The sequence below is a fragment of the Eulemur rufifrons genome, chromosome 6, assembly GCF_041146395.1.
Source record: "Eulemur rufifrons isolate Redbay chromosome 6, OSU_ERuf_1, whole genome shotgun sequence".
Lineage (NCBI taxonomy): Eukaryota > Metazoa > Chordata > Mammalia > Primates > Lemuridae > Eulemur > Eulemur rufifrons.
In genome coordinates, this window is record NC_090988.1 from 31,269,764 (window position 1) to 31,296,849 (window position 27,086).

Consider the following 27,086-nt stretch of genomic DNA (forward strand, 5'->3'; position numbering starts at 1 on the left):
GGACACAGTAAGAATGTATTTCTCTCATTAAAACTTGTTGGGGAATTAGACCTGATGGTTTTTGAAATATGAAGTAAAGAGTGAAATTGGCTATGCAACTGTACTCATTTTACTATCTATCTTTAAAAGAGAAATGAAGAAAAGAAATTTGGAATTTTAGGAAGTCACGAAGACCTTTCAAAAGTAGCACTTGACAAAAAACAGGTAAGGTAACATTTGAAACTATAAAGTTGTGCATATGATCAGGCTTATCTTTTCAGACAAAGGGACAAATGTTCAGAAGCAATTTCAAAAAGTAGATAAAAGACACATTAAAGAATTTAACTATTTTAATAATTCTCAAAAGAATTGGTTACTGAGAGGTGGCAGTAAGCCTATGTCTGGATTAGCAGAAGAATTGCATGTATATTTAAGACATTAAGCACATACTTATGGGTACTTATGGTGATGAAATATAAAACTAGTAATGTGAAGAAGGGAAAATTAAAATAAGAGAGGAATCTGTCAGGAACCTGATGGAGGATATGATTAGCTTAGCTCCCTGCTGCTGAGATGGAGAGTGTGCATGGCCAGCAGTGGCTCCTTATTGTCAGTGATCGTGAAGCAGTAGAAATAGGCACTGTAGGACTTTAATGGCTGTTGTGGTTGACACAGTTATTAATGAACAATGTGCCCTAGAGATTCATCAGCTCCTTAATTAGGAGTAGTGAAATCCTCAATGATGAGGATATTTTCTTCCTTTCTTGCAGCATGCAAATGCTTGTTGCTAAAGGGAAATGATAAAAGGATGAATCAGGAAAAGGGTAATGTATCAGGTAGGACTTGCATTCCATTGCACATAGTAAGCTAAAACCCAAATCACGGTGGTTTAAACAAGACAATTGTTTCTCCCCCCACCTTACTTAACTCCCCAGAATTAGACAGTATGGGACTGTTGTCAGGGGTGAGTCTCTGTGATTCTCCTGGATTTTTTGTCATACTCTTATGTAAGGTGATAGCTTCACCTCTAGTCATTATACCCACTTTTCAGGCACGTAGAAGGAGTAAGGGCGAAGGAAAAGTGGAGCTTGCTAGCTGAATCTGCTGCCACCCTCGGAAGCACCTCCCAGCAATTTCTGTTACCATGTCTTACTGGCCAGAGCTGAGCTACACAGCCACCCCATGGGACACAAATGCCAGGGAGAGGGGCCACTTTGTTTCAAGTTGGGTTTGTTACCTCCTCCAACAACATAAGAATCCTCTTAAGGCCTATCTGATATCCAGCCTCCTAGCTTTCTTTCTAACCATCCCTGCCACAAATGTGTCAACCTTCCCCATTTCAAATCAGAACACCAAAGAGAGCTTTAGGATAAGAGAAACCCTAACCCATAGCTCTAGTAAGATTAGGAGGTTTGATGGGAAGAACTTCCAAAGAACAACATCACAGGCAGGAAGGGCTGCAGTGGGAGGTGGCAGGTGGGCGTAGACCTCTGAGGCCTCCCACGATCTGGGGCTCAACTGCAGCAATATGGCAGTATGGGCTGAGGGTAGACAGCTAGAGGGCAAAAATGGAAATCACCCCTGGTCTTCCAAGACAGTCAACAGAGCAGGCCATTGCAAATTGGCAGAATGTTGCTATTCAGACAAGATTTGTTGGGCTTGTTTGTGGGCTACCAGGTGAATCTAGATTGCATTTAAAAATGGTTCAGATAAGGGAAAGTTATGAAATGGGAAATAACACATATAACACAGCTACAAAATCAATTTCACTCTAGAAAGGATAGCTTGGTAGTTAGGAGGCTAGTCTAGGGCCAATAAGCCACAGCCCTTAGCCACATTTTGTCTTCAGCCTGTTTTTGTTTGGACTGAGAATTAAAGAGTTTTTTTTTTTTTTAATTTTTATTTGTTTTTTACATTTCTAAAAAGTTGTGAAAAAAAAAATAAAGAATAAGTAACAGAGATTGTATGTGGCCCACAAAGCCTAAAATATTTATTATTTAGTTCTTTACAGAAAAAGCCTGCCAGCCCAGTCTCATGGTGATGGTTGTCAGGAATAGAATACTGAAGAAACACAGAGAATTAAGTTCAAATATTTTATAAGCAATTTCTATCACTGTAATGCATGTCAGTATGTGTTCTACTTGGAACTCTGTCTTACTAAGGCTGTTTACCCATTTGTGGAATATAGGCAGTAATTATGCTAACACCCCAAGGTTGTTCTTAATATTAAATTATTTAATGCATGTAAAGTTCTTACAACAGGGTCTGGCACATAGTAGGTATGTAATAGCTGTTTATTATTTTTATTATTATTATTAGAGAGCAGCAAGAGTAAATATAGCCATAAAATTTGGTAATGATACTAACCCAGTGAGGACAGAGAAATTAGGTCTGAAAGTCCTAGAGGAAGAAAGCCAGCGGAAAATGAAAGGAGTCCAGTTAAAAATTGTAAATGGTTATATCTGGAAAAAATAATTTAAAAAATTAAATAGTGAGTGGTAGAAATAGTAACAGTAATGGGAAATAGTAATATCAGAATAAGTTTGAAGTCAGCATACATTAATTGTAAAATGGCAACAAAATTAGCATTTTTAGAGTATGTTTGGCAGCAACACACACACAGACACACACACACACACACACACACACACACACGCACACATCATCATCATCATCATCATCATCTCATTTCCCCACCACTTTCCAGCTATGGACTGGGACAAATTTCATGGCCTTCTCAGGCCTGAGTTTCTTCACTTGTAGTTACTACAGCCTCAAAGGGTCATGAAAGTAAATTAAATAAAATACCTGGCAAGGCACATGGTAGGAAGTATATGTTGCTACTTATGTATTAGTTTGTTCCTCCCTTTCTTCTTCCATGGTGAGATCCTATTAGTCATGATATGTCAACCAGTTAATCCCCCAGACCAAGAAAAGGCAAACTAACTGATGAAGGTGTGGACTTCTGCAGGACACAGCCCCTGTCTTAGTTCAGCCCTGATCCTTAATACGTCCACATTGTTGATACTCACTAGTGTCTGTGGGAAGAATGCATGAGTGGACAGAAGGACAGAGGGATGGATGGGAAGATGAAGGGGAAAGAGAAACTGAAAGAATATGAATAGTTTGTCTCCAAAGAGTATCCCACTCAAAAGATTTTATAATTTGATAGGTCATTTTAATAAAGTCTGTCATTTATGAGTTAGATTATCTGCACATATCACATAAGAAAAGTAGAGCCAGGTGAAATGATTTAATGATTTTTTTCAAAGGCTTCTCTAGTAAGTGGATATATTCAGAAATGAATATCCCTGGTGACATACTGATTGGTCCCTGTCACTTGTGACATGTGTACCAAGTAATATATAACTGATAATAGTTTAATAAGATATAAACATTTGTAAATGATATAGTCCATCTTACAAGTTTAACTTCATCTATGTATTTTAAATACTGTGATGCTTAAAGGAAAAAGAAAGGCGCAGAGTTTCAGCTAGTATTAATAATATTATTTAGTCTTACTTATGCCCATGAGAGTTGAGTTGTAATTGACAATATAGCCCACTATGTTTTCTTACAGATAAGAGGTCAGGAAGTATTAGTCTCAAAAATAACAGTGTCCCACTACAAAACCTAAATATGCATAGTAGCCCAGATAGCTTGGGGTTCCTATATACAGACAACTGATTTCTTTTTTAAAAATTTATTTTTATTGTAGTAAAATATACATAGCATAAAATTTACCATTTTAACCATTTTTAAGTATAAAATTCAGTGGCATTCAGTATATTGACAATGCAGACAACTAATTCTTAATTGAGTAATCCAAGGAAATGACTCTTTCCCTTTCCATCTACTCCCATTTATGATCTAAAAAATGTCTGATAATGACAGAAACTTTCTATAATTTTGCAAAGGGCATTTCAATTGACTATAAAGACACACACACACACACACACACACACACACACACAATTGGCCCTTGGTATCCTCAGTTTCTACATTGATGGATTCAACCAAATGAGGATTGAAAATATTAGAAAAAAAGAACAAAAATAACAATACAACAATAAAAATAATACAGACAGTATAATATAACAACTATTTACATTCCCTTTACATATACAAAAATATTTTTTGAAACAAAGTACGCAGACCTACTCATTATCTTCAATCACATCCTTCAACTCTAAAGGTCATTGATTTTGGTGGTTGCTAGAGTTACCTTTTCAGATATACAGTCTGAAAGGATAGCATACATTAAAGGTCGATCTCTGCAGACACTATTACACGTGTAAACCTGAAAATGCCAAATTACTTCTTGAATGGCTGCTTTGTTCCAGCTTCTGAACAGATCACTCTCGAGCTGTCAATTTTAGAGCAGGTTCCTATGCCCTATAAAGTAGGTCCTTTCTTCATTGGATCAAGTGAGACTTTTTAAAAATTAGTTATGTATCCAGAAACTGTGTTCTTTATCCTTTACTTGGGGCAGAGACTATATTTTTAATCATCTGATGAAACAATCACATAAAGTAATGGTTCCAACTGTGTCCGTTTCTCTAGGGCCACTTCTCCATAGTGCAAATTCCCCCTCCTCTTCTCCAGATCTATTGAGTAAAAACCTCTGGCAGTGGGGCCTGAAAATATGTATTTTAATAAGACCTTTGGAGATTTTAATGCTCATCTGGGTATGGGAATCAGTGAATATTTCATTCCTGGAATGACTTGGTTGTGGGCTTGGGCACATTGGTAAAAAGCAATATTTGGCGAAATATCTTCAGAATAAATTGACTACAGTACTTGACTTATGATAGTTCGACTGAAAATATTTTGACTTTATAATGGTGTGAAAATGGTATGCATTCAGTGGAAACCACACCTCAAATTTTGAATTTTGATTCAAAATGTTTATAATAGGTTGGTCCAATGCAGTGGTGTTTACAACTAATTGATCACAACCAGTTACAGATTTCTTTGTTCCTTCTCCACTCCCACTGCTTCACTTGACCAGCCTTAAAGAAAAAGTATAATAACTTTTTTATAAAATAGGCTTTGTGTTAGATGATTTTGTCCAACTGTAAGCTAAGGTAAGTATTCTAAGCATGTTTAAGGTAGGCTAGGCTAAGCTATGATGTTCGGTAGTTAGACATATTAAATACACTTTCAACTTACAATATTTTCAATTTATGATGGGTTTATCAGGACATAACCCCATTGTAAGTCCAGATCATCTGTAGGTTAAAGCTGACCATGAACTAGACCTAAAGCCACATAGTAGATATTTCTCCTTCTATACAATAATAACAATTATGACAATTATAGAATGCCTACTGTATGTCAAGCTACATATTCTATACACCTTGTCTCTTTAATCCTCATGTTAGCTCTAGGAGGTAGGTAATATTGTTTTCCTATTCTATACCTGAGGATCCTAAGAATAGAGAGGTGAAATGACTTGTTCAAAGCCCTATTTCAGGCAAGTGAGAGATCAAGAATTCAAATCCATATCTACTTGATTCCAAAGCAAAATGTTTACAAACACTGTACAACACAGCTTCATTTCATATCTGTATTCTCTGCTGACTGGATCTATTGCCTATGCCTTCTAAATTCACTGCTTTGTTCCTGGCTTCAGGTTATTTAATGCTTGTGGGAGATGGGAGACTCCCAGAACTGTTGCTATGTCCAGCAATGTAAGAAATTTCAAAGGAACAGCTTAGTTGTTCCTTTTAATGAATAACAAACAAGATATTTAGTGTTCCTTACTCTAATCCTACAATGAACCCATAATATGAAAAAGCTAATATCAAATTAATTATTAGGAAATGAAAAATAAAAAGCATAAAGAATGCAGAAAATGTGGCAGAAAGTATTAAAAAAAGGATAGGCAATGGTTCACTCAGTATTGAAGAGAGTGTTTATTTACATATTAGTCCAAAACAAAGCTTGCATCCAATCCTTCCTGCTTCCAGTCAACAAACTCCCCACTTCTGGCCCCTGTGCCATTATACTTGTTGGCACGATCTATAAATACACAAATCCCTATGGTTTAAATACTATTCATATTACAAGTTGAATTTCCTTATATGTGCAAAAGTGTTACAGACATGACTTTCCAGATATGAAATTATTTTAGTAATTGTACATTGAACCAATTATATATTAGGATTTTCTGCCACCAAGTGGCAAGAATGCTTCTTTGCATCATTGGAGTTTACTCTTCCATACTATTTCTCTGTATTATTCCATTTTTAACAAGTAATTGCTGAATTTCTATGATGCATTACAAACTGACTAGAAGTTTTTTGCTGGGAAAATGTTACATTTCCATCTAAAACTTTCAGACTTAGAGCAGAACTAGTTTCATAAAAATGCTCTAAATGAATTTATAGCTATTTAGTTATATACCATTTAACTATACCAGTGGTTCCCAACCAGGGGTGATTTTGCCCCCTCTCTCTACCAAGGTGCATTTGATAATACCTGGAAACATTTTTAGTTGTCACGATGGTGGGTGGGGGAGCTGTTACTGGCATCTGGTGGTTAGAAGCCAGGGATGCTGCTAAGCATTATACAATGCAGAGGACACCCCCACCACCGAAGAATTATCCAGCCCAAAGTGTCAATAGTGAGTTAATGAATAGATGGTAAATAAACCAAAGGCATGATCCACAAATATTTCCTTTGTCCAGACAATTTCTCTGTGCTTATGAGGCTGTCTTCACCTCCATGCTTTATCATAATGGGTTGAGTGTGAGCTTAAACCAGGTCCTCACAGTTGATATCCTTAAAGTATAAATCATAGTTTGAAACCCAGAGTTCCCATTATATTATTTAAAATGTTACATTGAAGTTTTCACGCATTTCACGAAGTCATAAATTAGTAGGGCTCAAATGATGATAGAAATCAACTAGCCCATTCCCTTCATTGTCAGAAAAGATTATACAAAGTTTAAGCATCTTAATAATCTGCTAGCTTGTGGCAGAGCCAGATGGTAATTAGTCTTCAGGTTTTCTTCAAGGACTCTTTTTGAGCACCCAAGCTGTCTCTCTTTGATTAATTTGGTGAATTATGTAATTTTATCCTAATGATTTTTAAACTCCATATAAGTAAAAAATATGTGGACATTTTGCTGACATTTTTAGAGAAAGTGAAAGGAAAAGGGAAATAACTACATGAAAAATGATGCTATCTAAATAATATTTTCATATTTATATAGTGTATTTTATGGATCTTAATAGGCTTGCCATGTTTTTCCTATTATTATAACTCAGCTAGATCATAATTGTTCATGTTTTTCATTGAACACTGAGAGCCTAGCACAGTACTTCACATATAGAGAACCCTTAATACATACTTGTTCAATGGATGAATGTGTGCGTAGTTATTTTAATTCAGCATGTGTCCATTTAAAGGTTTAAAGCATTGAAGTTAAGGCGAGGATTTTAATTTAGTCTCATTGAGCTTTACTTACAGCAACTTAGATGTTACTAGGAAATAGAAATCACGGGTATCTTTGAAGACAGTCTTGAAGTTTCTCTTCCCCTAGAAGACAGTTGTACATCATAAACATGCAAATTTGGAGCTGCTCTGTTTTGCTCAGGTTCTTCTACTTATTTTTTTGTAAAACAAGCTTTTCCCATTGGAAAATGTATTTAAAAGTTTAAAATCATCCTCTTAGCATGTTAATATAGCATGCCATCACCTTTATTTCAGATTGCTTTACTTCTTTGTTGTTTGCCTGTTCGGGCAAATATATTATGTGAAAAGTGCTACCAAAATGAGATATTATATGGTACCTAAAATTTAAATGGACTAATTAGTGCTTTCTTGGCACCTAAATTATATCTCACAATAAAGTCTTACCCTGGTGTTTCTTCAGAAGCCACATCAGACCCTACTGCAGGTGTGGATGCTTTAGTTAATCAGGCTGGACTGTTAATCCTTCATCAATGGACTTCTGAAATCACTACCATTATTTCTCTGGCTCATTTGCCTCTTCCTCTACCACAGGTGTATCTGTGGGAAGGTTAAAGCATGATTCTCATGACAACATGATTGACAGCCACAGTCTAAGAAACTCCATAACCTCAAATAGCCAATGAGAAACTGAATACACTTAGAGTGCCACTGATTTGTCTTGGTAGACAAAATATTAAGCAAGTAAAGTTAAATGGCACTGCATCTATAGATAAGATTATTTGTATATGTGATACTTTATTAGTTCATATATATAACTAATTAATAATCTCATCACATTATTTAAAAGAAAAATTAAATAAGAATCAATTTCTAATTCTTTTCAAATTACAGGTTGGGCACAATAAACAATCAAGTATAAGGAGCTCAGAAGATTTTCATTTAAATACTTTTAATAATCCTCCAAGACAATATCAGGTAAGCATGATATTTTAAAGAAATAAGGCTAGTAATTTGTAATATTTAGAATCAAACTATGTGATTCTTTTTTCTTTTTTATTACAAAATATTATGAGGGTACAAATGTTTTTGGTTACATGTATAGATTTTGTTATGCTTGAGTCAGGGTTATAAGTGTGCCCATCACCCAGAAGGTGTTCACTGTACCCGTTCAGTAGGTTATTGCCCATCCCCTCCTCCCCACCCCTCTTGATTTCCATTGAGTTTTACTTCCCTTTATGCACATATGTGCTCATCGGTTGGTTCCAATTTAATATTGGGTACATGTGGTGTTTGTTTTTCCATTCTTTAGATATTTCACTTAGGATAATGATCTCCAGTTTCATCCAAATTGTTGCAAACAATGTGATTCTTGAAAGGAAAATGAACTATTAAGATATTTTTCTCAATATTGAAGTAATGCATTAATTCAACAAATATTTATTGAGTAACCACCATGTGCCAGGCATTTTCTAAGTGCTAGAAGTGCAAGAGTAAACAAAATAGATAAAATTTTAAAATCATGGAGCTTAGAGTCTACATGTTTATTGTTAAAAGGCAAACCTTACAAAAAGCAGAAAGAAGAAAATAAAATTCACCTCAAATTCCACCACTGAAAACAAAGACTGCTTATTTTGGTTAATATTCTGCCAGATGACTATATGTATGTATATATGCATAATTTTACATATATTTTAATAGTATTATATGCATGTATATGTAATATAAGTTAATATTACTTATATGAGTAATAGTTTGTAGTCTGTGTTTTTCTCTCCACAAGATATATACTTCTTTAAATGTTAAAGTATCATCTTCTTTTGTATAAATGTATAAAAATTTATTATAATAATTCCCTATTAATGGACATTTAAGGATTTATTTTTTTCTACTATTGTTAGTAGTAGTAATATGAACATTCTTGTCCATGGACCACATTATATCCTTAGAATAGATTCTTGAAAGCAGGCTTTTACTATCTACCATGTAACTTTGGGCTTAGGTGTAAGATTTGGTTTAGCTATACATTTATCCAGGACTTCCTGAGCACACACTGAGATTCCTGCTTTTTATGAAAAGTATATAATAAAAGCAATGTCTGCATGATAGATGCCCAGATACTGGAGAAACTTTATTGCATTGAAACTAGCAGTTCCTAAATTAACAGCAAGTATAAAATCAAAACTGGCTACATTTTTTGGTGGGTCAGGGGTGGGGCATAAGCGAGTAGACATTAGCTTAATTCCCCACTTCTATATGCAGCACTACACATCTTTATCCTGCCAACTGCAAGGCTCTGTCTTGCACTAATACTTTTCAAATAAAATACAAGCAATGGACATGAAAGATTAGATGTTTTCTCTAAACTTATTTTTGTCTCAAGAATTAACTTTTGAGTCATAGCCCAGCTGATATAAAAATTGCTTTAAAAAGAAAAACAAAATTTGGAGATATTATGCATCCCCTGCCAGCTTACTGGCTTCGATAGGCATCATTTCCAAAGTGCTTACTAAAGGGAGGAAGACTCAGAAACTTATTGCAAATGAGAGATTTCTCATGAACATAAAACTAAGATGCATTTCTCCTTTCTCTGTCTAGAAAATAATGAAGAGGCTCATTAAAAGATATGTACTACAAGCCCAGATAGATAAGGAAAGTGACGAAGTGAATGAAGGTGAGTTGGACACAGGGACAAATCATCCCCGAAGCGTGAGCCAGGGGCCTTGATGTGGCGCTGAGAGGTCTGGAAGGACGGGTCTGGGAGAGTGAGCTCCAAGGGGAAGAGTAGAACAGGATCTCACCAACCATCAGTCCCACTAAATAGTGGGGAATAGGCTATTTCTCCACAGTTGGGGACAGATGTCACTTGCTAGATGAAAAGCTATTGTTTTTAGGGAGGCTTTGAGGGAGAAGGAAGTAGCTGAGAAAATTGAGGGGCTGCTGCCCCAACCCCTGAAAAACATCTTCTACAGTTCCCTTTTAACTTACCTTAGGAGGACTTATGTTATAATTTTGCTATGATCTCTTCATTCACCAAAATACTAAACTGAGAAAATAGAAACCTGCTCCATTTGGAGGTTATTTCCCTTCAAACGATTCAAACTACAAATGTATATGAAATTAGGACTGATTTTATCCTATCCCAGAATCACCTATTTCTTGGCATTATGTATTAACGGTTGACTTCTTATCACTCTTGCTTTTCAAAGGGGAACTGAAGGAGATTAAGCAGGACATCTCAAGTCTCCGCTATGAACTCCTTGAAGAAAAATCTCAGAACACGGAAGATCTAGCAGAACTTATTAGAAAACTTGGGGAGAAATTATCCATGGAACCAAATCAAGAGGAAAGCAATAGATAATGCAAAGACTTCCTTAGAGATTTTTATTTATTTGTCCACTTGAAGCCATATTATTTTCTGATTTATTTTTTTAAGTGCCAATGTGCCCACCTTTTAAAGGAGAAAAAAGTTAAATGATAATTTGGGTCATCCTATTACCTGGGACCCCCAATATCTAATATTTTGGTGATTAAATTTTATTGTTCAGGCTAAAGGTTGAAGATTATGATGAAAATGATGATCAGTCGCTTGGTGCCTGTCTTATAAACTGCTTCCTTGGGTATAACTATTGTGCTAATGTGATCGCCTTGCAGTGTCTGCCTGGGAAGGGTCTCAGCTAGCAGGGGTGAACCCACATTATTTTCCATGTGGTTTTCCCCCCAGAAGGTGATTTCAGGTACCTTCTTGAGTGCTCTGTGGATTCCCTGCTTGTTACTCCCAGCCCTGAAATACGGAGAATAATAATCTATGGCCACTTAAAAATGCTGTTTAATCATCATCTATCCTACTTAGCCCCCAAAGAATATGACAGATTCTGTTCGTGCAAATTGGCCTTATATCTCTCTTAAATTTTCTGACTCATCTCTTTGAGAACATTACAATTAACAATGAAAAAGTGTTTCCTCCACTGAACCCTGGAAATGTAGTCCAGTTGTGTATGTGTGAGAGTGTGTGTATTTTGTATGCATGTATGTGAACGTGTGTACGCACACATAAGATGCTTGCCCCATTTCTTTTGTAGCTAATGGGGACATGCAAAAGCTCTTTATGCTATAATTTTTTGTTGTGACTGCAAAACTATTGTCCACATAAGAATATTTTATTGGGGAAGTATCAGAGCCCCAAGCAATGTGGTTATTTGGTCCAACTGTAGCACAATTTTGTGCCATTTTGGGGGGCATTTACAGATAAATTCCCACATCTGGCCATTGATGTAAAGGGAAAAAAAGTGATGTGGGAATTTGCTAACACTTACCTGTTATTCTCAGTATGTACTATTTTCCTACCCAAATATATAAAACAGGAATTTGCATTCGGGTACATTCATCAAGAGGTTATTGTTTTTACTTACTGATGATATGAGGTGGTATCTTAAACAACTGAAAGGGAAAAAATGAAGGTTTATCTGTTTACCCAAGACTATTGACATGCAGATGATTCTGGGCATTAACTTGGATATGCTGCTTTAGATTCAATAAAGGGAGGCTTCAAATGCAAATCTTTAGCTTCATTTTAAAGATGAAATGGTCACAGAAAATCTATTTAGCCCCAACTTTGGCTTAGTTGAAATAAAAGAACATTTACGCAAGCAGATCAGAAACTACAGCTGAAAATTTATATTCAGTGATTTTTGTATTTGTGGGTATTACTTATGGAGAAGTTACTTAGTGATATCAAAAAAAGGTCCATTTTCAAATGTTTTGCGACAATATTTGAATGAGCATTTGTGAAAAATCAACTTCATACCAAATACACTATCAACAAATTAAAATAATCTAACACCCACAAAGTGTGTGTGTTTTGCCAAGCAAAAGATAGGCCTGCATGCCAAGAACTGCTCTATGACAGCACATGGGCTTGACTCCAGAAGATTCTAGAAAAGATGTTCAGAGTCCCCAGTGTTTCTTAAGTTGGTTTGACTTGACAAGATAGAAGTTTTGGGAAATACAACCGGCAAGACTGTGGGTTTCGCTGTAAAAGGTATTACCCACCAGGTGACTCCAGTTGTTCGAAATTAATGACCTGAAGTCAGCAGACGTTCCTCAAAGTGCAGCTGAATTGGCATCTCTTCTAATTTCCCTTAAATTGGAAGATGAAAAACGAAACAAACGTATTTTAAGAAAGATTTTTAAAATTCCAACAAGAGGTTAATTAAAGGCACACTGCCAAAAGATGGTCATAAGCATGATGAAAGTCTCAAGACCACTGGCTTTAAATCCTATCTTCATGTCATAGTTTCACCTTTTAAAATAAAGTGATTAATAAGTTGAAATGTTTTTATCCCAGTTGCTCTCTCTGTCATATTTCTGCTCTCTGAGTCTGTGCTTTCTGGAGGTTCAGGCTCCAGAAGGAGGACAGAGCAGCCATGCTGGTCATTGTGAGGATGATGTTCCCCGAGGATGTTCCCCGAGGATGGCGTCCTGCCCACTCCTCAACTTTTCACAGCAGACCTGCCACCAATGAACAGAATAAAGTCCCTGTTTTTCTGCATCAATGCCTGGTTTTACTTTCTGCTGCTCTCATTACTCTGAAACTGAGAAATAGCACAAACTCCATAACAATTTTACTAGTCATATAAAATAAATTACCAGAACCTGCTATCTGCTTAAAACTCCCAGGGATTGAAATGAATAGAAAATGAGCATGTGAACTCCAGGTACTTGAGTCATGTGACTTAATACAACTATGAGAAACATTTACTGAGCACCTACCATGTGCTAGGCTCTGTGATAAATGTTTTCCATGCATTATCAAATTTAATATAACTTAACGTTTACAGTAACTGTATGAAGCAAATCCTATTATTATCTTCATTTTGGAAATGAGACATTCGAGGCAGTAGAGGCCAGGTAACGTGCACATAGAGTAAGTGTCAAGGCCAGGAGCAAAATCTATGCCTGCCTCCCATTTACTGGTGGTCTTGAGCTGCCTTACGGATCAGCCCTATGGAGTGCAGTTGTTTCGTGGTTGTGCAGCTTATATTAAGTCTCTAGGTGAGGAAAAATGGGCTGTACAGGAACACCCTAACTTCCATTACATGTCAGTCCAGAGACAGACAATAGCATTAAGTGAGGAAGACGGTGGGTAAAGAGGAGATTTGGATCCAAAAGGGTTATAGATACAGGGGAGGAGAAATATGTTTTCATCACTCATCCTAGGTTCATGGCTGAGGCTCCTTCAACAAGACAGATTAACAAGAAGAAAGCATACACATTTATTTAATGTGTTTTATATGACATGGGAGCCTTCAGAAATGAAGACTCAAGAAACAGTTGAACTTACGTATTTCTATGCAGAGGTTGATGAAGAGTGGACAGTCGTGGAGAAATATAAGCAGACAAGGGGGTGCGCTCTAATGGGAATGAACTGGAGGGAACCTCACAAGGCCGTTCTCTTCAGCTTCTTCTCTGCGACCTTCTCTGCATCTTCAGAGATAAGGATGCTCCCTTCCTCCAGCAGAAGCAGGACACCTCTTGAGTGAGGGGCTTATGACCTGCTTCAGGGGAAGGTCGGAAAATCCTCCCTAGGTTCTATGGCCTGCTTCAGAGGAGAAGGGCAAGGGCAGGGTGAGCGTGACCTTTCTGCTTCTGCCATTTCTCAAATTCCTTCAGCTTTTAATATTCAATATGCCAAGCTTCCATGTTTCGGAGTAGCATGTTCTGGACCCCATCACCGTTATAAAGACAGAAGTGTATATTTAGTGGCGGGGACAGTGTGAGCCAAGAGCCAGGCATGAGCACGGGACACTGAGGGAGTTCTTCAGGGAGCAATAGCACGTTCAGTGGCTGCACGGCAGTGAGGAAGATGGATTGATCCGGAGCAAACATTTGTACTTCACTTGGGCAGCCAATCCCACCCTTCCAGGACTATTTCAGTATGAGAGAATCTTACTGCCAGGTGAATAGTAAAAACAAACCAAACTGTCAATTAAAATGGAGACACTGTATGTCAGTATGTGCCAGCCGGGCAGACTGGCTGACCAGTCCCCTAAGGAAATCACTGTCAGGACCGATTACCAGCTTCAGGCCGAGGAAGAGCCCCAGACACAGATGATTGTTCTCCCGGTGGCACATTCAAAGTGTACCCTGCGTCCGTTCTGATTCCAACACGCCAATATAGTCCCCCTCTTGTCTCTGAAACCTTCCTTCCTCGCCGCGTGTCAAGCAGAGTTTACAAGAGTCACGCGGGTCATCCCGGCAGCTCCGTTGAATGGTGCTGGATAAGGATTTCTACACTTTAGAGTCTCTGCCCTTTGATGTAGACAGCACAAGTTTCCAAGTTAATTAGAGGTTGTGCGGGAGTGCAGCCCAGCATCCTAAAATGGAGAAAATTGAAAATTCAGCTAACCATCTGTTACCGTACAAAACGTTGACTCATTGTTTGAGTCTACGTTTATACATGGCTAGCTAAGGTGAGAGATACACCATGAACTCTCTGACAGACCTGGCTAATTAAGGCAAATGCATTTTTCTTCTTGTGGATCTGTGGAATGATTCTATGAATTTTCTCCTTTACTCTGTGTTTATAGCTACCGCTATAAAAAATTTTAAAAACATTTCCCTAGGATAGATTTGATGATAATTCCTGTCAAATATATTTCATTTGAATTACAGACTTTTGTACAACTGAGGAAATAGCTAGAGACACTGACCAAGTATAGGACAGGTTTTTTTTTTTTTTTGTATTAGTGCCATTTGATGGATAGTCAATTTAACCAGTGTAAGTGGATTATAAGGGATAGTGACTCACATTTTTCAAACTCTCATGAAAATGACACATTGAAAGCTATTATATCTTATTCAATGGTAAAGGTAATTATATCTACTAAGGAGATCATACATTCATGATGACCATAATACTTCCTAAGTAAGTAAAATATTATTTGGAATATTGAAGGAAAAAAACAGAAGAAAGATTGGTGTCCTAGTCTGTTCGGCTACTATTAAAAAATATGTAAACTTGGTAGCTTATAAAGAGCAAAAAATATTTCTCACAGTTCTGGAGTCTGGGAAGTCCAAGGTCAAGGTGCTGGCAGACTCAGTGTTTGGTGAGGGACCACTTTCTGGTTTATAGATGGTGCCCTCGCTTCGTCCTCCCATTGAAGAAGGGACAAGAGAGACATCTGGGTCCTCTTTCACAGGGGCACTGATCCCATTCACAGCAGCTCCGATATCCCATGACCTAATTCTTCCCCAAAGCCCCATCTCCAAATGCCTTCACAGTGAAGGTTAGAATTTCAACGTATGAGTGTGGGGGAGGGGACGTAAGCATTCAGACCATAGTGCTTGTTATGTACAGAATCTAAGAATTTTTATCTTTTTTTCTTTTTCTAAGGTTCAGCCTGCAGGCCACAAAGCTTTTATCATTGCCCACTGATAAACTGCAGGAACAGTGTACAAAAAGTAGACAGACAGGTATGTCCTCTGGGAAAGGCACAGAACATTATGACTTTTTTTGTAAATCATGTGAGAAAACCTTGATGCTGACATTCAAGAAGTGAATCTTTAACTTCACTGCCCTGCATTTTTGTCCTAATTATTGTCCATGAAAATAGACTCTCGTACTACCATAAGAACAATCTTTTCAGAATAAATAAGTTTACTTATTATCATGTCTCAGGCTCAAAGAACGATAGTGATGCTCTGCTTTTGCCTTAACCTTTTCAGTAGTCTGTGATGTGGCCGTATGACATTTACCCTTCACTCTCGGCAGAAAATGGACTTTCACTGGAATAATTGAAAAAGGTCAAATTTTACTAAGTTTTCTTGTATTTTGAAAAATATTAACATGTCGTGTCGTTATTACTATTTGTTAACATGTACAATATACACACGTATATGCATAGACATGTCGTCTGCCATGATATATAATAGATAACCATATAATACATATATACACATGTATATATGATCAAAGGCATTTTTCAAAGCATAGCTATTTATGATTTGATATGATTAGAAAAAAACATTATGCTTATAAATATGGACTTTTTTTCCTCATTTGTTCTTTTGCTTTCTTTTATACTTTATTTCAATGATTTACTCTTTTCTAGTCTCTCTGTTGTCTACTTCTGAGTTCTCTTCTGCCTAGTGGTTCAGAGTACAGGATCTGGAGCCAGAAGGTGTAGGCTTAAATCCCAGCACTGACAACTACGAGCTGTGTATTCTTCACCAAGTTTCTTAAGCTTTCTAGATTTCATTGCCCCAATTCTACAGAAGAAAAAACTAATGCCATCTCCAGCATTGAGTTGTTATGAGCATGAAATGAATTAATTGTACCCTATTAGTGGATCATGAAAGACACCTGGATCATGGCTCTGAGGCAATCTGATAGGCTAGACCTGTAAGTGAATTCACAGAAAAAGCTGGCATGCAAGTAATTTATTATTTACTTCTACTTCTTGAGCCAAAGGACAACTTTCTTATTAAACAAATGTATGAAGTGAATGAATCAAGAGCCATTACCCTCCCAGACAGAGATGGATATCAATCCGAGTACAATTCCGAGAATAGTACTTGGCCCATAGTAAGCAGTCAGTTAGTGGTAGCAATTGTAGAGAAAGAATGTGACTCCAAAATTGCTTTTCCACCCTGTCTTAAACGACCCTCTATTAAACCTCATAAACCTAATGAAATTTAGGTTTTAACTCATGTTTCTCCAATCAATTGGTACACAATGTCTCGAACATTATGCTAAAAAAGATTCTGGGGCCCAGTCATAATCAGTAGGAAATAATGACACACAGACGTTGAACAATACTTGCCATTGACATGGAAAGTTGACCCTCATGCCACTTATTTGCCATTCTTTTTTTTTTTTTTTTTGAGACAGAGTCTTGCTCTGTCACCTGGGCCTGAGTGCAGTGGCATCATCATAGCTCACTGTAACCTCAAACTCTTGGGCTCAAGCAATTCTCCTGTCTCAGCCTCCTGAGTAGCTGAGACTACAGGGACGCTCCACTATGCCCGGCTAATTTTTCTATTTTTTGTAGAGACAGGGTATCGCTTTTGCTCAGGCTGGTCTCAAACTCCTGACCTCAAGCCATCCTCCTGCCTTGGCCTCCCAGAGTGCTAGGATTACAGGCCACCTGGCCTGGCCATATTTGTCATTCTTGAAAAATATAAATCACATTTGAGCAATATTTGGGAAAATTTCAAAGCACTTTTTTTTATTTTGGATCATAATAATTTTGTATCATTTTATAATAGAATCATAATATTGTTTAGGGCAAGTACCATATTAGATCCTGCTCATAAAACTTTTATTTGAAACCTGTGATATTCATTGCAATGTTCTGGGTGCTATTTTTAGTAGAAGTACTAGAAACAGAACACAAGTAATCTATTTATGTATTTATTTTACAAGTAATTTATTTATAAGCAATAGACCCAATTAATACAAGTTAGTTCCTTGTATTATTTTATTTTAATTTATTCATCCTATAGAGCTATACAACTCTTGAGAAGTTCTTTGACATCTTCAAAGTAGAAAATGAAGCCTGGACAAATTTGTGTTAGGTTTAGTTTACCTGCCACAGTTTGTAATTTCATCTTATTTCTTAGAGGACATACCAAACTCGTGTAAGGAAACCTTGACATTATCTAGTCATTGATTGGGCGGTTCCTGATTATATCCATCTCCGTCTGGGAGGGTAATGGCTCTTGACTCATTCACTTCATACTTTTGTTTAATAAGAAAGTTATCATTTGGCTCAAGAAGTAGAAGTAAATAATAAATTCCTCACATGCCAGCTTTTTCTGTGAATTCACTTACGGGTCTAGCCTATCAGGTTGCCTTGGAGCCATGAGCCAGGTGTCTTTCATGATCCACTAATAGGGTGCAATTAGCCCATGGCTTTTCCATTAGTCCATCTGACACTGAGCCTCACTAGTGAGCAGGACATCAATAGCCTATCTCAGTTTTGTCACTTTTGCCTGGTACTGTCCACTCTGGGACCTAATTACCTTTTCTCACAAATCCCCCAAACAGCTTTGACCTAGTGATGTATTTAAGCTTTTCTCTCCTAAACCATTATGGTTTAAGAGCTCAGGGAGGGTTTATAAGAAAAACTTGGTGTGAGGAACAGTTAAGGCCCTCTATAGCCTTGGAACTGTTATCAATTAGGACAAATCAGAAGTCCTCCAATGTTGTTTGTGGTTGATAAAAGCATTTTTAATGTGTCACAAGATCAGCAGTTTTTTTTTTTTTTTAAATAAACTTTTTCCTCTAAGAAGTCTGGCCTGGGGTTATGACATTATGAGGATATAATGATTTTTTCCAGAAATTCATTTATGCCTAGTGTGAGAAGCTAGACATTAATTGTAACCTATCTGCAGCTGACTGTAAGCAATGAGATACTCTACACCACTTCTGATTTCTCCTTCTCCAGGAAGGCATCAGGCCTGTAGCCTTCTAGTATTTTACCATATTTCATGAGAATTACAAAAATATCTACAAGAAATGCATTGTCAGAGAATTACAGTAATGCAGTATTCAATGTGTCTTGACCTGTGATTTGCAAGAGAAGTATTTAATGCCATTTTCATTCCAATGAGTTTTATGCATCTCCATGCTTAGCAGAGCTCCTGGGACTTTGTGGGTAATCAGAAATGTGTGGTTTATTTAATCATTTCCCTTAAAATTCAGACAATAATTAAGACACAGTTTCTGTCCTCAAGGAGTTCCGACTCAGACATGCAGCCTATGAAATGCTGTGAAAGCCTCCGGGAGGAGCATCTAGGTATGTCTATGGGGGTGGGAGGGGGTGAGCTGGAATTTCAGGTCTAGGGGGCTTCTGTTTGGAAGTATCATACATTTAGAGAAACATGCGCTTAGACTGAAGCTTTGTTACTTCCATTCCTTGGGGCAATGGTGTCAGAAATATATGTTGCTTGGTGTACTCCTTATCTTCATGCACCTGTCTTAAATAGAGTTCCCCAGAAGGAGAGCCCGGAATGAGGATTCACGTGCAAGTGATTCATGAAGAAATGCTCCCAGCAAAAACTGATAAAGAGATCAAGAAAGCAGGATAGGGAGGGAGAAAGCCAAGCAACTGTGCAACTTGGGAAAAATCCTGCCAAGGGTGATTTCAACCCGATCCTGCAGAGGCATTCTGAAGGTGTACCTCTGAGCTAGACTTTTATGCCTCTTGCCCATCCGTCATTGGCAAACGGCCAGGGATGTGAAACTCCCGGCACTTTCAGCAAAGGCTCCAGGAGCCCGAGAGTAGGCCTCCAGAGAGAGCAGCAGGTGCAGGCATTTAGAACCAAAAGCACACAGCCCTCTCGGAGGGACACACTGAAAAGGGATCTGGGAGGAACATCCACTCCATAGCCAACGCACAGTGCCACAGACGAGTTCTTTGTAGTCACAGATTGCATCAGAATTCTACAGTGCTATTTGGTTTTCCATGGAACTTTGGAATTTTGAGAAATAGTATGTGTTTTTGAGTCTTCAGAGGAGATGGGTCGGATCCTCATGAAATTAATGAATGTCTGGGTTACCTGGGGTTAAACCAGGTGACATCTTTACCCTCCGGGGACACGGCTGTTTCCAGAGGTAGCTACTCACTCCATTTAACTAAATGATATGATTCAAGGGTTATAGGGATATCCTGGACCAACATCCTTCCTCCTGAGGCAGGTAGGCCCTTCAGATTGACCACTGGTTAGTCCTTTAAGTGGAGATATAATATATTCTTTGAAATGCAATTTTAATGAGGGTTATACATTAACCAACTGCTGACATTAACCTGAAAGAATTTATCTGTACCTATAAAGAATGAGACCCAGAATTAGTAACTTTAGATGATAGTAGATCCAAGAAAGAATCCAGAATATGGGGTCCTTTTGGTAGGCCACTTTGTAACGAAGAACACCACAGTGGTGTTCTTGGCCTGAGGGGCAGCAGGAATTATTAGATAGCTATGGGGAATTTAAGGGCCGAAGGTGGCCTTAATAAATGGCAGCAAGGTAACAATGACTAATTTTCCCTCAGGTCACCTAGTTCACAGGACTCACGGTTCCTCTTGCCACCAAAAAAGACCTTGCACAAATCTCACAGACCCATAACCCAAGAAGTTACTTCACAGATACTTTCAGTGATCCTGGTACATACCGGGTGCTCAAAAAATATTTATTAAATGAATACATTTGTTGAATGAATCCTTTGTTTGGTGCCACTTGCAACCCTAGTAGGGCTGGCAGCCGTAGCCTGGGAGGGGAAAAGTGGAACAGTCCCTAGGCACAGAAAAACTCCCAGACCATTGTAATACTTTCTGGCCAAACACGTTGACGTAGATGTCTCAGTCACCCTCTCCAGGCTTAGTCAGCATTGAGACCTGTTGGAGAACATGGATCTCCAATGCTTGGGGGAGCTATCTCTGTCTGTCTACCATGGGGATCTGCTTAAAAACTGTCAGAAAGAACCTACAAACCTGGCTGGACTTGGGCTGTCTTTGTTTCTGTCATACCTAGATGCTGGCGAACCCACATGGTATTCTATCCAGACTGAGAGGTCACAGTGACACAGATCAGAAAGGCTGGTGACAAGGTCTGCAAGGAACCAGGCAGGAGGCAGCCCCAGCTGCTGGTGCTGATGGCACGAGGCAATGCGGTTCAGAGAAATGCACGTTGCTCCAGAAACAAACCTGGAGGGAAATCCCTAAGGTGCCTCTTCCTACCTCCCATGTGAGCGTGGGCAAATGTAGAACCAATCTCCTCAGCTGCTTAAAAATGCCTCTTTGATGAGGTCAAGTGTTGGTTAAACAAGAAAATGTATATGAAGTAGTTGGTCTTTGAGGATCTCTGACAGAGTTGAGCATCTCTGTCAGGAAACAGGCTGATACAATCCTTTACACATCTGATACACTGGGTCTGCCGCAGACCCCCAGCTCCATTCCGAGATGCTATTCATGCCTGTAAATTAAGCGCAGGAGAAGCCTCAGGTGTTCATCTGGGCTATCAAAGACCAGGCTGAGACACGAGCAGATCACTCTTGGGCAGATGGCATGTGGGGAGAGGGCAGATAGCAGGGTGGGGACATAGGGGGCTCTTGTCCAGAGTCAGGGCAAGGGAACTACACCTGTTCTTGTCTATAACCCTTAATTTAGGTCCTGACCAAATGTCACCTCCAAATTTCACACTGGTCTTGCCTTCCACACATGGCTGCTCTCTCTGGTAGGGACAGAGTTTCATCCTGGGCTTTATTTTCCGCCACATCCAAAGGGTCTTGGCGGTGGGGGCTCAGTCACGGGCATGCCTGTTTCTCACAGTCAGTCGGGGTACCATCCCACACACTCGCAGGGCTCTCTTGAGTCTTCACCACACAGGCACTCCTAAACCCTGCCAGGTCAGAACCTCGGCCTTCATGCGGGGTGTGAGCCCCTTGCGCCCCCTGGAGCTTGTGTGCTCCGCTGGAGAGATACGACGCTGAGAACAGCAAGTTCCAGATTCATTTGTTATACAACAAATATGCCCTGAATGCCTAATGTGTGCCAGGTACTGTTCTGAGTGACAAAGACAACGGGCAAAATCTCAGTCTTCTCATAGAGCTTGCATTCAGGAAGGTGAAAACAAACTAGAAGCAAAAAAAGTAAAATATGTAGTGTATTAAAAGGTGTTATGAAGACAAATGAAGAGAGGTAAGGGAATTGCAGTTTTAAAGAGGGAGGTCAGGAAAGGCCTCACAAGAAAAGGTCTGAAGGAGGTAGAGGAGGGAGCTAAGCAGGTACGTGACATTCTAGACTGGGCGAGCCTGAGGACAAAGACCTAGGGACAGGACCGTGTCTGGTGCATTTGAGGAGCAGTGAGGAGGATTGGACTGAGGGAGGGGACAGCAAGAGGAGAAGGGATCAGAGAGGGAACACAGGGGCCAGGGCACGGAGGGCCGAGAAGGCCACAGGAGGGCTGTGGCTTTCACTGTGAATGGAACAAGAAATCACAGCAGGGTTTCAAAGGCAGCAAAAGCAACATCATTCTCCTGCTATCTGTCTGGGGGGCCTGTTTCTACCCTCATTTCTGGAGCTGAGTCCTGTTTTTCCTCAACTTACATTGCTCCTGAATGGAAAGTTTGGTGTGATGTTGGCAGCATCAGAACTGGCTGGGTTAAAGAGCCATATGGTGACATCATCAGAACTGGCTGGGTTAAAGACCTGTATGGTGACATTGTATGGTGACATTGTCTGCAGACCTTTGCTGTGACACACCTGCCGGAGCTGACCTAGATCAGTCACACTTCTGTTCACACCGTCTCTGACCCCGGCCTCCCTTCCCCACACTCCAGCCTAGTTCCTGCTCGCTTCTAGGTGAATCTTTCTTCCTCTGCTTTCTTCCTTCTTTTCCTCACAATTTCCTTGCTACGGGCTCTTTTGCCCCTGGAAACTGGTGCTAACCTCAGGGTTTTCTAAATACCTACTGGAAGCTGGTGCTGACACAGTTATGAGCTGCCTGCTGTTTACCTAGAAGCTTCCATGCCTCCATCATCCTGTTCATTTGTGTGAAGAAATGGCAATGAAATCACTATAGTGCTTGCCTCAGGAAATTATAGGCCAATAGGAAAATTGATTAAAAAATAAATTAAAAAGTGTCTTCTTTTTTCTTCTTGAAATTAACTGACTTGAGCCAGTATTGCAGGACATACCCAATGTGGTTCGTGACTGAAGCAAGCAAGCTAGGGCCACTTGGAGCCATACTTCCCAAGTCACTCTAGCGCCATCCTGTGGCGCAGAGCCAGTGGTGCGTGCAGGTCTTCGGTCCCCTATCCAGGCTCCGAGGGGAGGAGCAGCCTGAGCCTGTGCCCCAGCTCTGGGGCAGCCTGCCAGGTGGCCCGGAGCACTGTCACACGGAACTGGTTCCGTGGCTTTATGAGGTCACTGGTAGGCTCTATTAATCTTGTTCATAATCATGGTGTTTCCGATGGGGCCCTGAGACCGTCTGTAGAGCAAATGCAATTATAGCCTTGACTTGCACAAGGCCGTACCCAAGTCATTCCGTCGCATTATCTTCCCCAGCAATGAGTGTGGCTCATCTATTCTGAATTCTCTTCTGTTCCCTCGTCACATAGGCTAGAACACTTGATCTTAGCCAGAAGGCCAAGAAGCGATACATGGATTAAAACAAACACCAACTCTTTAGAAAACAAAAAACAAAAAACAAAAAACAACAAATCTTGGAGCCTGAGCTCTGCAACTGATCAAATGTATACAGATGTATACAGAAAGTTCTGATAAATATATAGCCTAAGTTTTGCTTAGTTCTTGTAAAGCATTTAATTTAATACTTTATAAAGGAAGTGAAAAGATTTGTTGAGAATCAATGTGCTCCCCTAATTGTTTTCATATATATGGATCCCATCTGACTATTAAAGTTGCACCTCTGATACCCCGAGTAAGAAAAACTAGATGAGCAGTCCCCTTGCAGAATGCTTATTTGATGTGTACTATTTTTCTCTGGGTGTTTTTCATGTAGTATCTTTTAATTCATTTGCTTACATCGTCCTCACAGCATTCCCCATATTGCAGCTTAGAGAAAAGAAGTAGCAACCACTGTTCTTGCCCCAAACCAGGATTCTAACCCCAGCTCTTTGAAGACCAAAGCCAGTGCTTTATGAATGCAAGCATGCCAGTAACCGCGAAAGAAGAGACTTTTTCCAAAAGGAAGAGCATTGAAATAATCCTCAAACTCAGGTCAAGTTGCTCCCATCTATCAGCAGTGAAGTTAGTTGAAAGCAAATTGTCTTTCAGTTTGCCAATCAAGGATAGCAGGAAAAAGCATCTTGACATAGATCAGCCACTAGAGGGTGCCATTGCCCCTCCCTGTAGATGTGGTATGTGCGCCGAGGAGTTCACCCATCTGGCCTGAAGGAAGAGGTCCAGGTCCAGGCGAGAGGTGCCAAACTTCTATGGTCACAAACTCCTGCATCTTCTTTCCATGAAATTTAGAAGATCAGTGAGAAGATATCCCTAAAGAAAATAGGGAGCTGAGCTTTATAGATACAAATAACTTAGTATCTTTGAAACTGACTTTGAAGGACTTTTTAACTCACTAGAAAACGTTTTAAAATGACTAAATGAGACCGAGGAAGGCAAACAATAGCCCAGGCTGTTTTCTTTGGAATAGATTTAATTTTTTGAGGAAGAGAGGATAAGTCTGTAAATAACCAGCTTTGCCCAGTTCTGCCAGAAGAGTTTAAACTGATATAAAATGATCACTACCAATCACTACCACTACCAATTCTAAATTCTCAACCAGCCTCCTTATTGGACACGCAGGCCATGCAGGGACTTCTGTCCACAGGGAGTACTGAATAAACTGTGACTGAATGAATGCATGAGTGGGCCAGCGTACCCTCTGCTTAAATACGCCCAGCACTACCCAGGTGATCTCCATGTTCCCCAGCTACCTCTCTGCCATGGTTTTGAGCTGTCCTGCTTGTACATATCAGGAGTGAGCATGCTGAACAGCAAGCATAGGAGATGTTTAGATCGTCCTTTCTCTGCCAGTGGTAACAGATACAGCCTTACTCTCAGGGTGTATGCTTCGAAAATACCTGATGAGTTGAATAAGTAGGAGCTGGCTCTAATTAGGAGTAATAAATGAAACGGAGCCATGGAAAACTGAGCATGGAACAGTTTAAGGGGCAGACATTAATGATAAAATCTGCTCATGTGTGTAATTGCCTCCCATCAGTAGCAGTGGCTGGCCCCTGCCTTAATTAACTTAGAAAAAGAAATAGTTAGGCCTAGAGGCCTTCCTGCAGGGATACAATGAGAGGATGAAGGAGGCAGGGGAAGGCACAGCAAAGACACCCTAATGGGTTTTCCACATCTAGGTTGATTGACTGGTGAGAAAAGAAAGAACAGCTTGTACTATTCTGGGTAGCACGAGCACTGTAATTTGTGACAGCTATAGGTCATGTATCTATTTTTCTGTCTGACAAGGACGAGGAGCAGCTGGTAGCTGGTACAAACCTAGATTGGCTTGTTCAAGCTGTGAGCTATGGGGATAGAGCCTTGGTTTTCAGCGTGAGCTATAATAGAGGTAGGGTGTGTGGTTAATGTTTTGCATGTCTGTGCAAAATTAACTGGAGTTAACAGATTTTTGGCTGCAGGTGGAAAAATGAAACTTAATGATACTAAGAATGCTGTCCTTAATTTCCTTCTGACTTGAAAAGAAGATACGTTTTATACCTCTCTCTACTCCCATTGTAGCCACCTTCAATTCAATTAAGTCTAACAAACATCATTTGAGTTCTTACTAAATACCTGGCACTGTGCTAGGCACAGAGGAAGTTAAGATCAATGTGACCATGCTACCTGTCCTTCCAGGATCAGGTTACTACAGAAAACAAGCAAGTAATCAAATAGGGTGGTAATTGTAATAATAGATACATGCACAATACCTACAAAGGTAGTACAAACAAGGGAGTGATTCCCTCTGTTGCTGTGGAATAAGGAGAATTGTAGAAAACTCAACTCATGGAAATGAGAACACCATATTAAGGAATGCAAATGGCTTTTCAGTGCATAATCCTAATATTTCCCTCCACAAATTGATTTTTAAAAGCATTAATGGATGAAAAGACTATCTCATCTGCATAGACAGAGACCCTTCCCAGCACACCCTTAACCCCCATGCCAAGAGCTGAACCTCCCTGTTTTTCCTGTCCTGCCTGCCTTGAAGCTGCAGCATTCATTGCCCCCTACCAGGGGTACCATCGGCTGTAGGGTCCGTGCCGCCAGCTACATTCACTTCATTATTGTTTTGCCTTACATTTTTTTTTGTGTGAAATTTTCATTGTATTTTTTGGTACATAAAAAGAAGATCCTGGAAAATGTATTCAGCTAGAGTATTCTTGTCTTTGCAGGCCAAAAGTGCCAACATTTCCCTCAGGAAAAGGGCATTGTTGACGCTCCATGTAGTTAAGCCACAAGGTGAATGCATGTGGTTAAACTGGATACTTGAGAAAGTCAAATACACAGGGCTTCCTGACATCTTCTAGTTCTTAACATAATCCTTGATTCTGTCCTGAATGTCCCCTCATCCCGTCTTAACCACACCTTTCACCAACCCTCATGTTTTGGACTCTCCCTGTTTCCTTGCTATTCTACAAACAAACAGGCCTCCTTCAGAAACACTGCCACAGTTTTCCAGGAAAAAAAAAAATGACAAAAGGGAGAAAGGAAACTGTGATAACCCATCGCTATAGGAGTGGCAATGTGTTCACTTTTGGGAAACTGATGCAGAATGAGCAACATAAAAATAGAAAACAAGCCTTATTTATTTGAAAAAGTCTCACATTTTTGGAATCAATCCATGGCCTCAGATCCTTAGTGGAAGAAAGTGAGCGATAAATACCTAAATATAGATAAATATTGAAATAAATCCTCAATGGTATATGAAGAAAATTTATGGAAACTTTTTAAGAAGTTGCATGCAATAACTGGATATTCCACAGTGCGACAACAGTTCTCTTTATGTTCCCAGACAGTCCCCAGAGGCTTGCCTCATTGAGCTAGCCCTGGAGTATTTAAACATTGGATTATATCCAACCGTCAGACTGAGCCTCAAGACTGTAAGAAAACCACCAATAAAGGAGTTTCTCCCAAATCCTAGATCCTTAGGATTT

The 27,086-nt window shown here is 39.3% G+C and overlaps 1 protein-coding gene across 2 annotated transcripts in view; it reads left to right on the top strand.

Annotated features, from left to right (window-relative positions):
- TRPC6 (transient receptor potential cation channel subfamily C member 6) overlaps positions 1-12,157 on the top strand; it is a 119,153-nt gene extending 106,996 nt beyond the window's left edge. Inside the window, exons 10-13 of one of the 2 annotated variants that reach the window (XM_069469026.1) lie at positions 130-204; positions 8,294-8,377; positions 9,998-10,073; positions 10,609-12,157. In XM_069469026.1, the coding sequence (XP_069325127.1) occupies positions 130-204; positions 8,294-8,377; positions 9,998-10,073; positions 10,609-10,760 (387 nt within the window). In that variant the 3' untranslated portion in view covers positions 10,761-12,157. The remainder of the gene's footprint in view (positions 1-129; positions 205-8,293; positions 8,378-9,997; positions 10,074-10,608) is intronic. The other variant, XM_069469027.1, reaches the window with a different exon arrangement.
- The last annotated feature ends 14,929 nt before the right edge of the window (positions 12,158-27,086 follow it).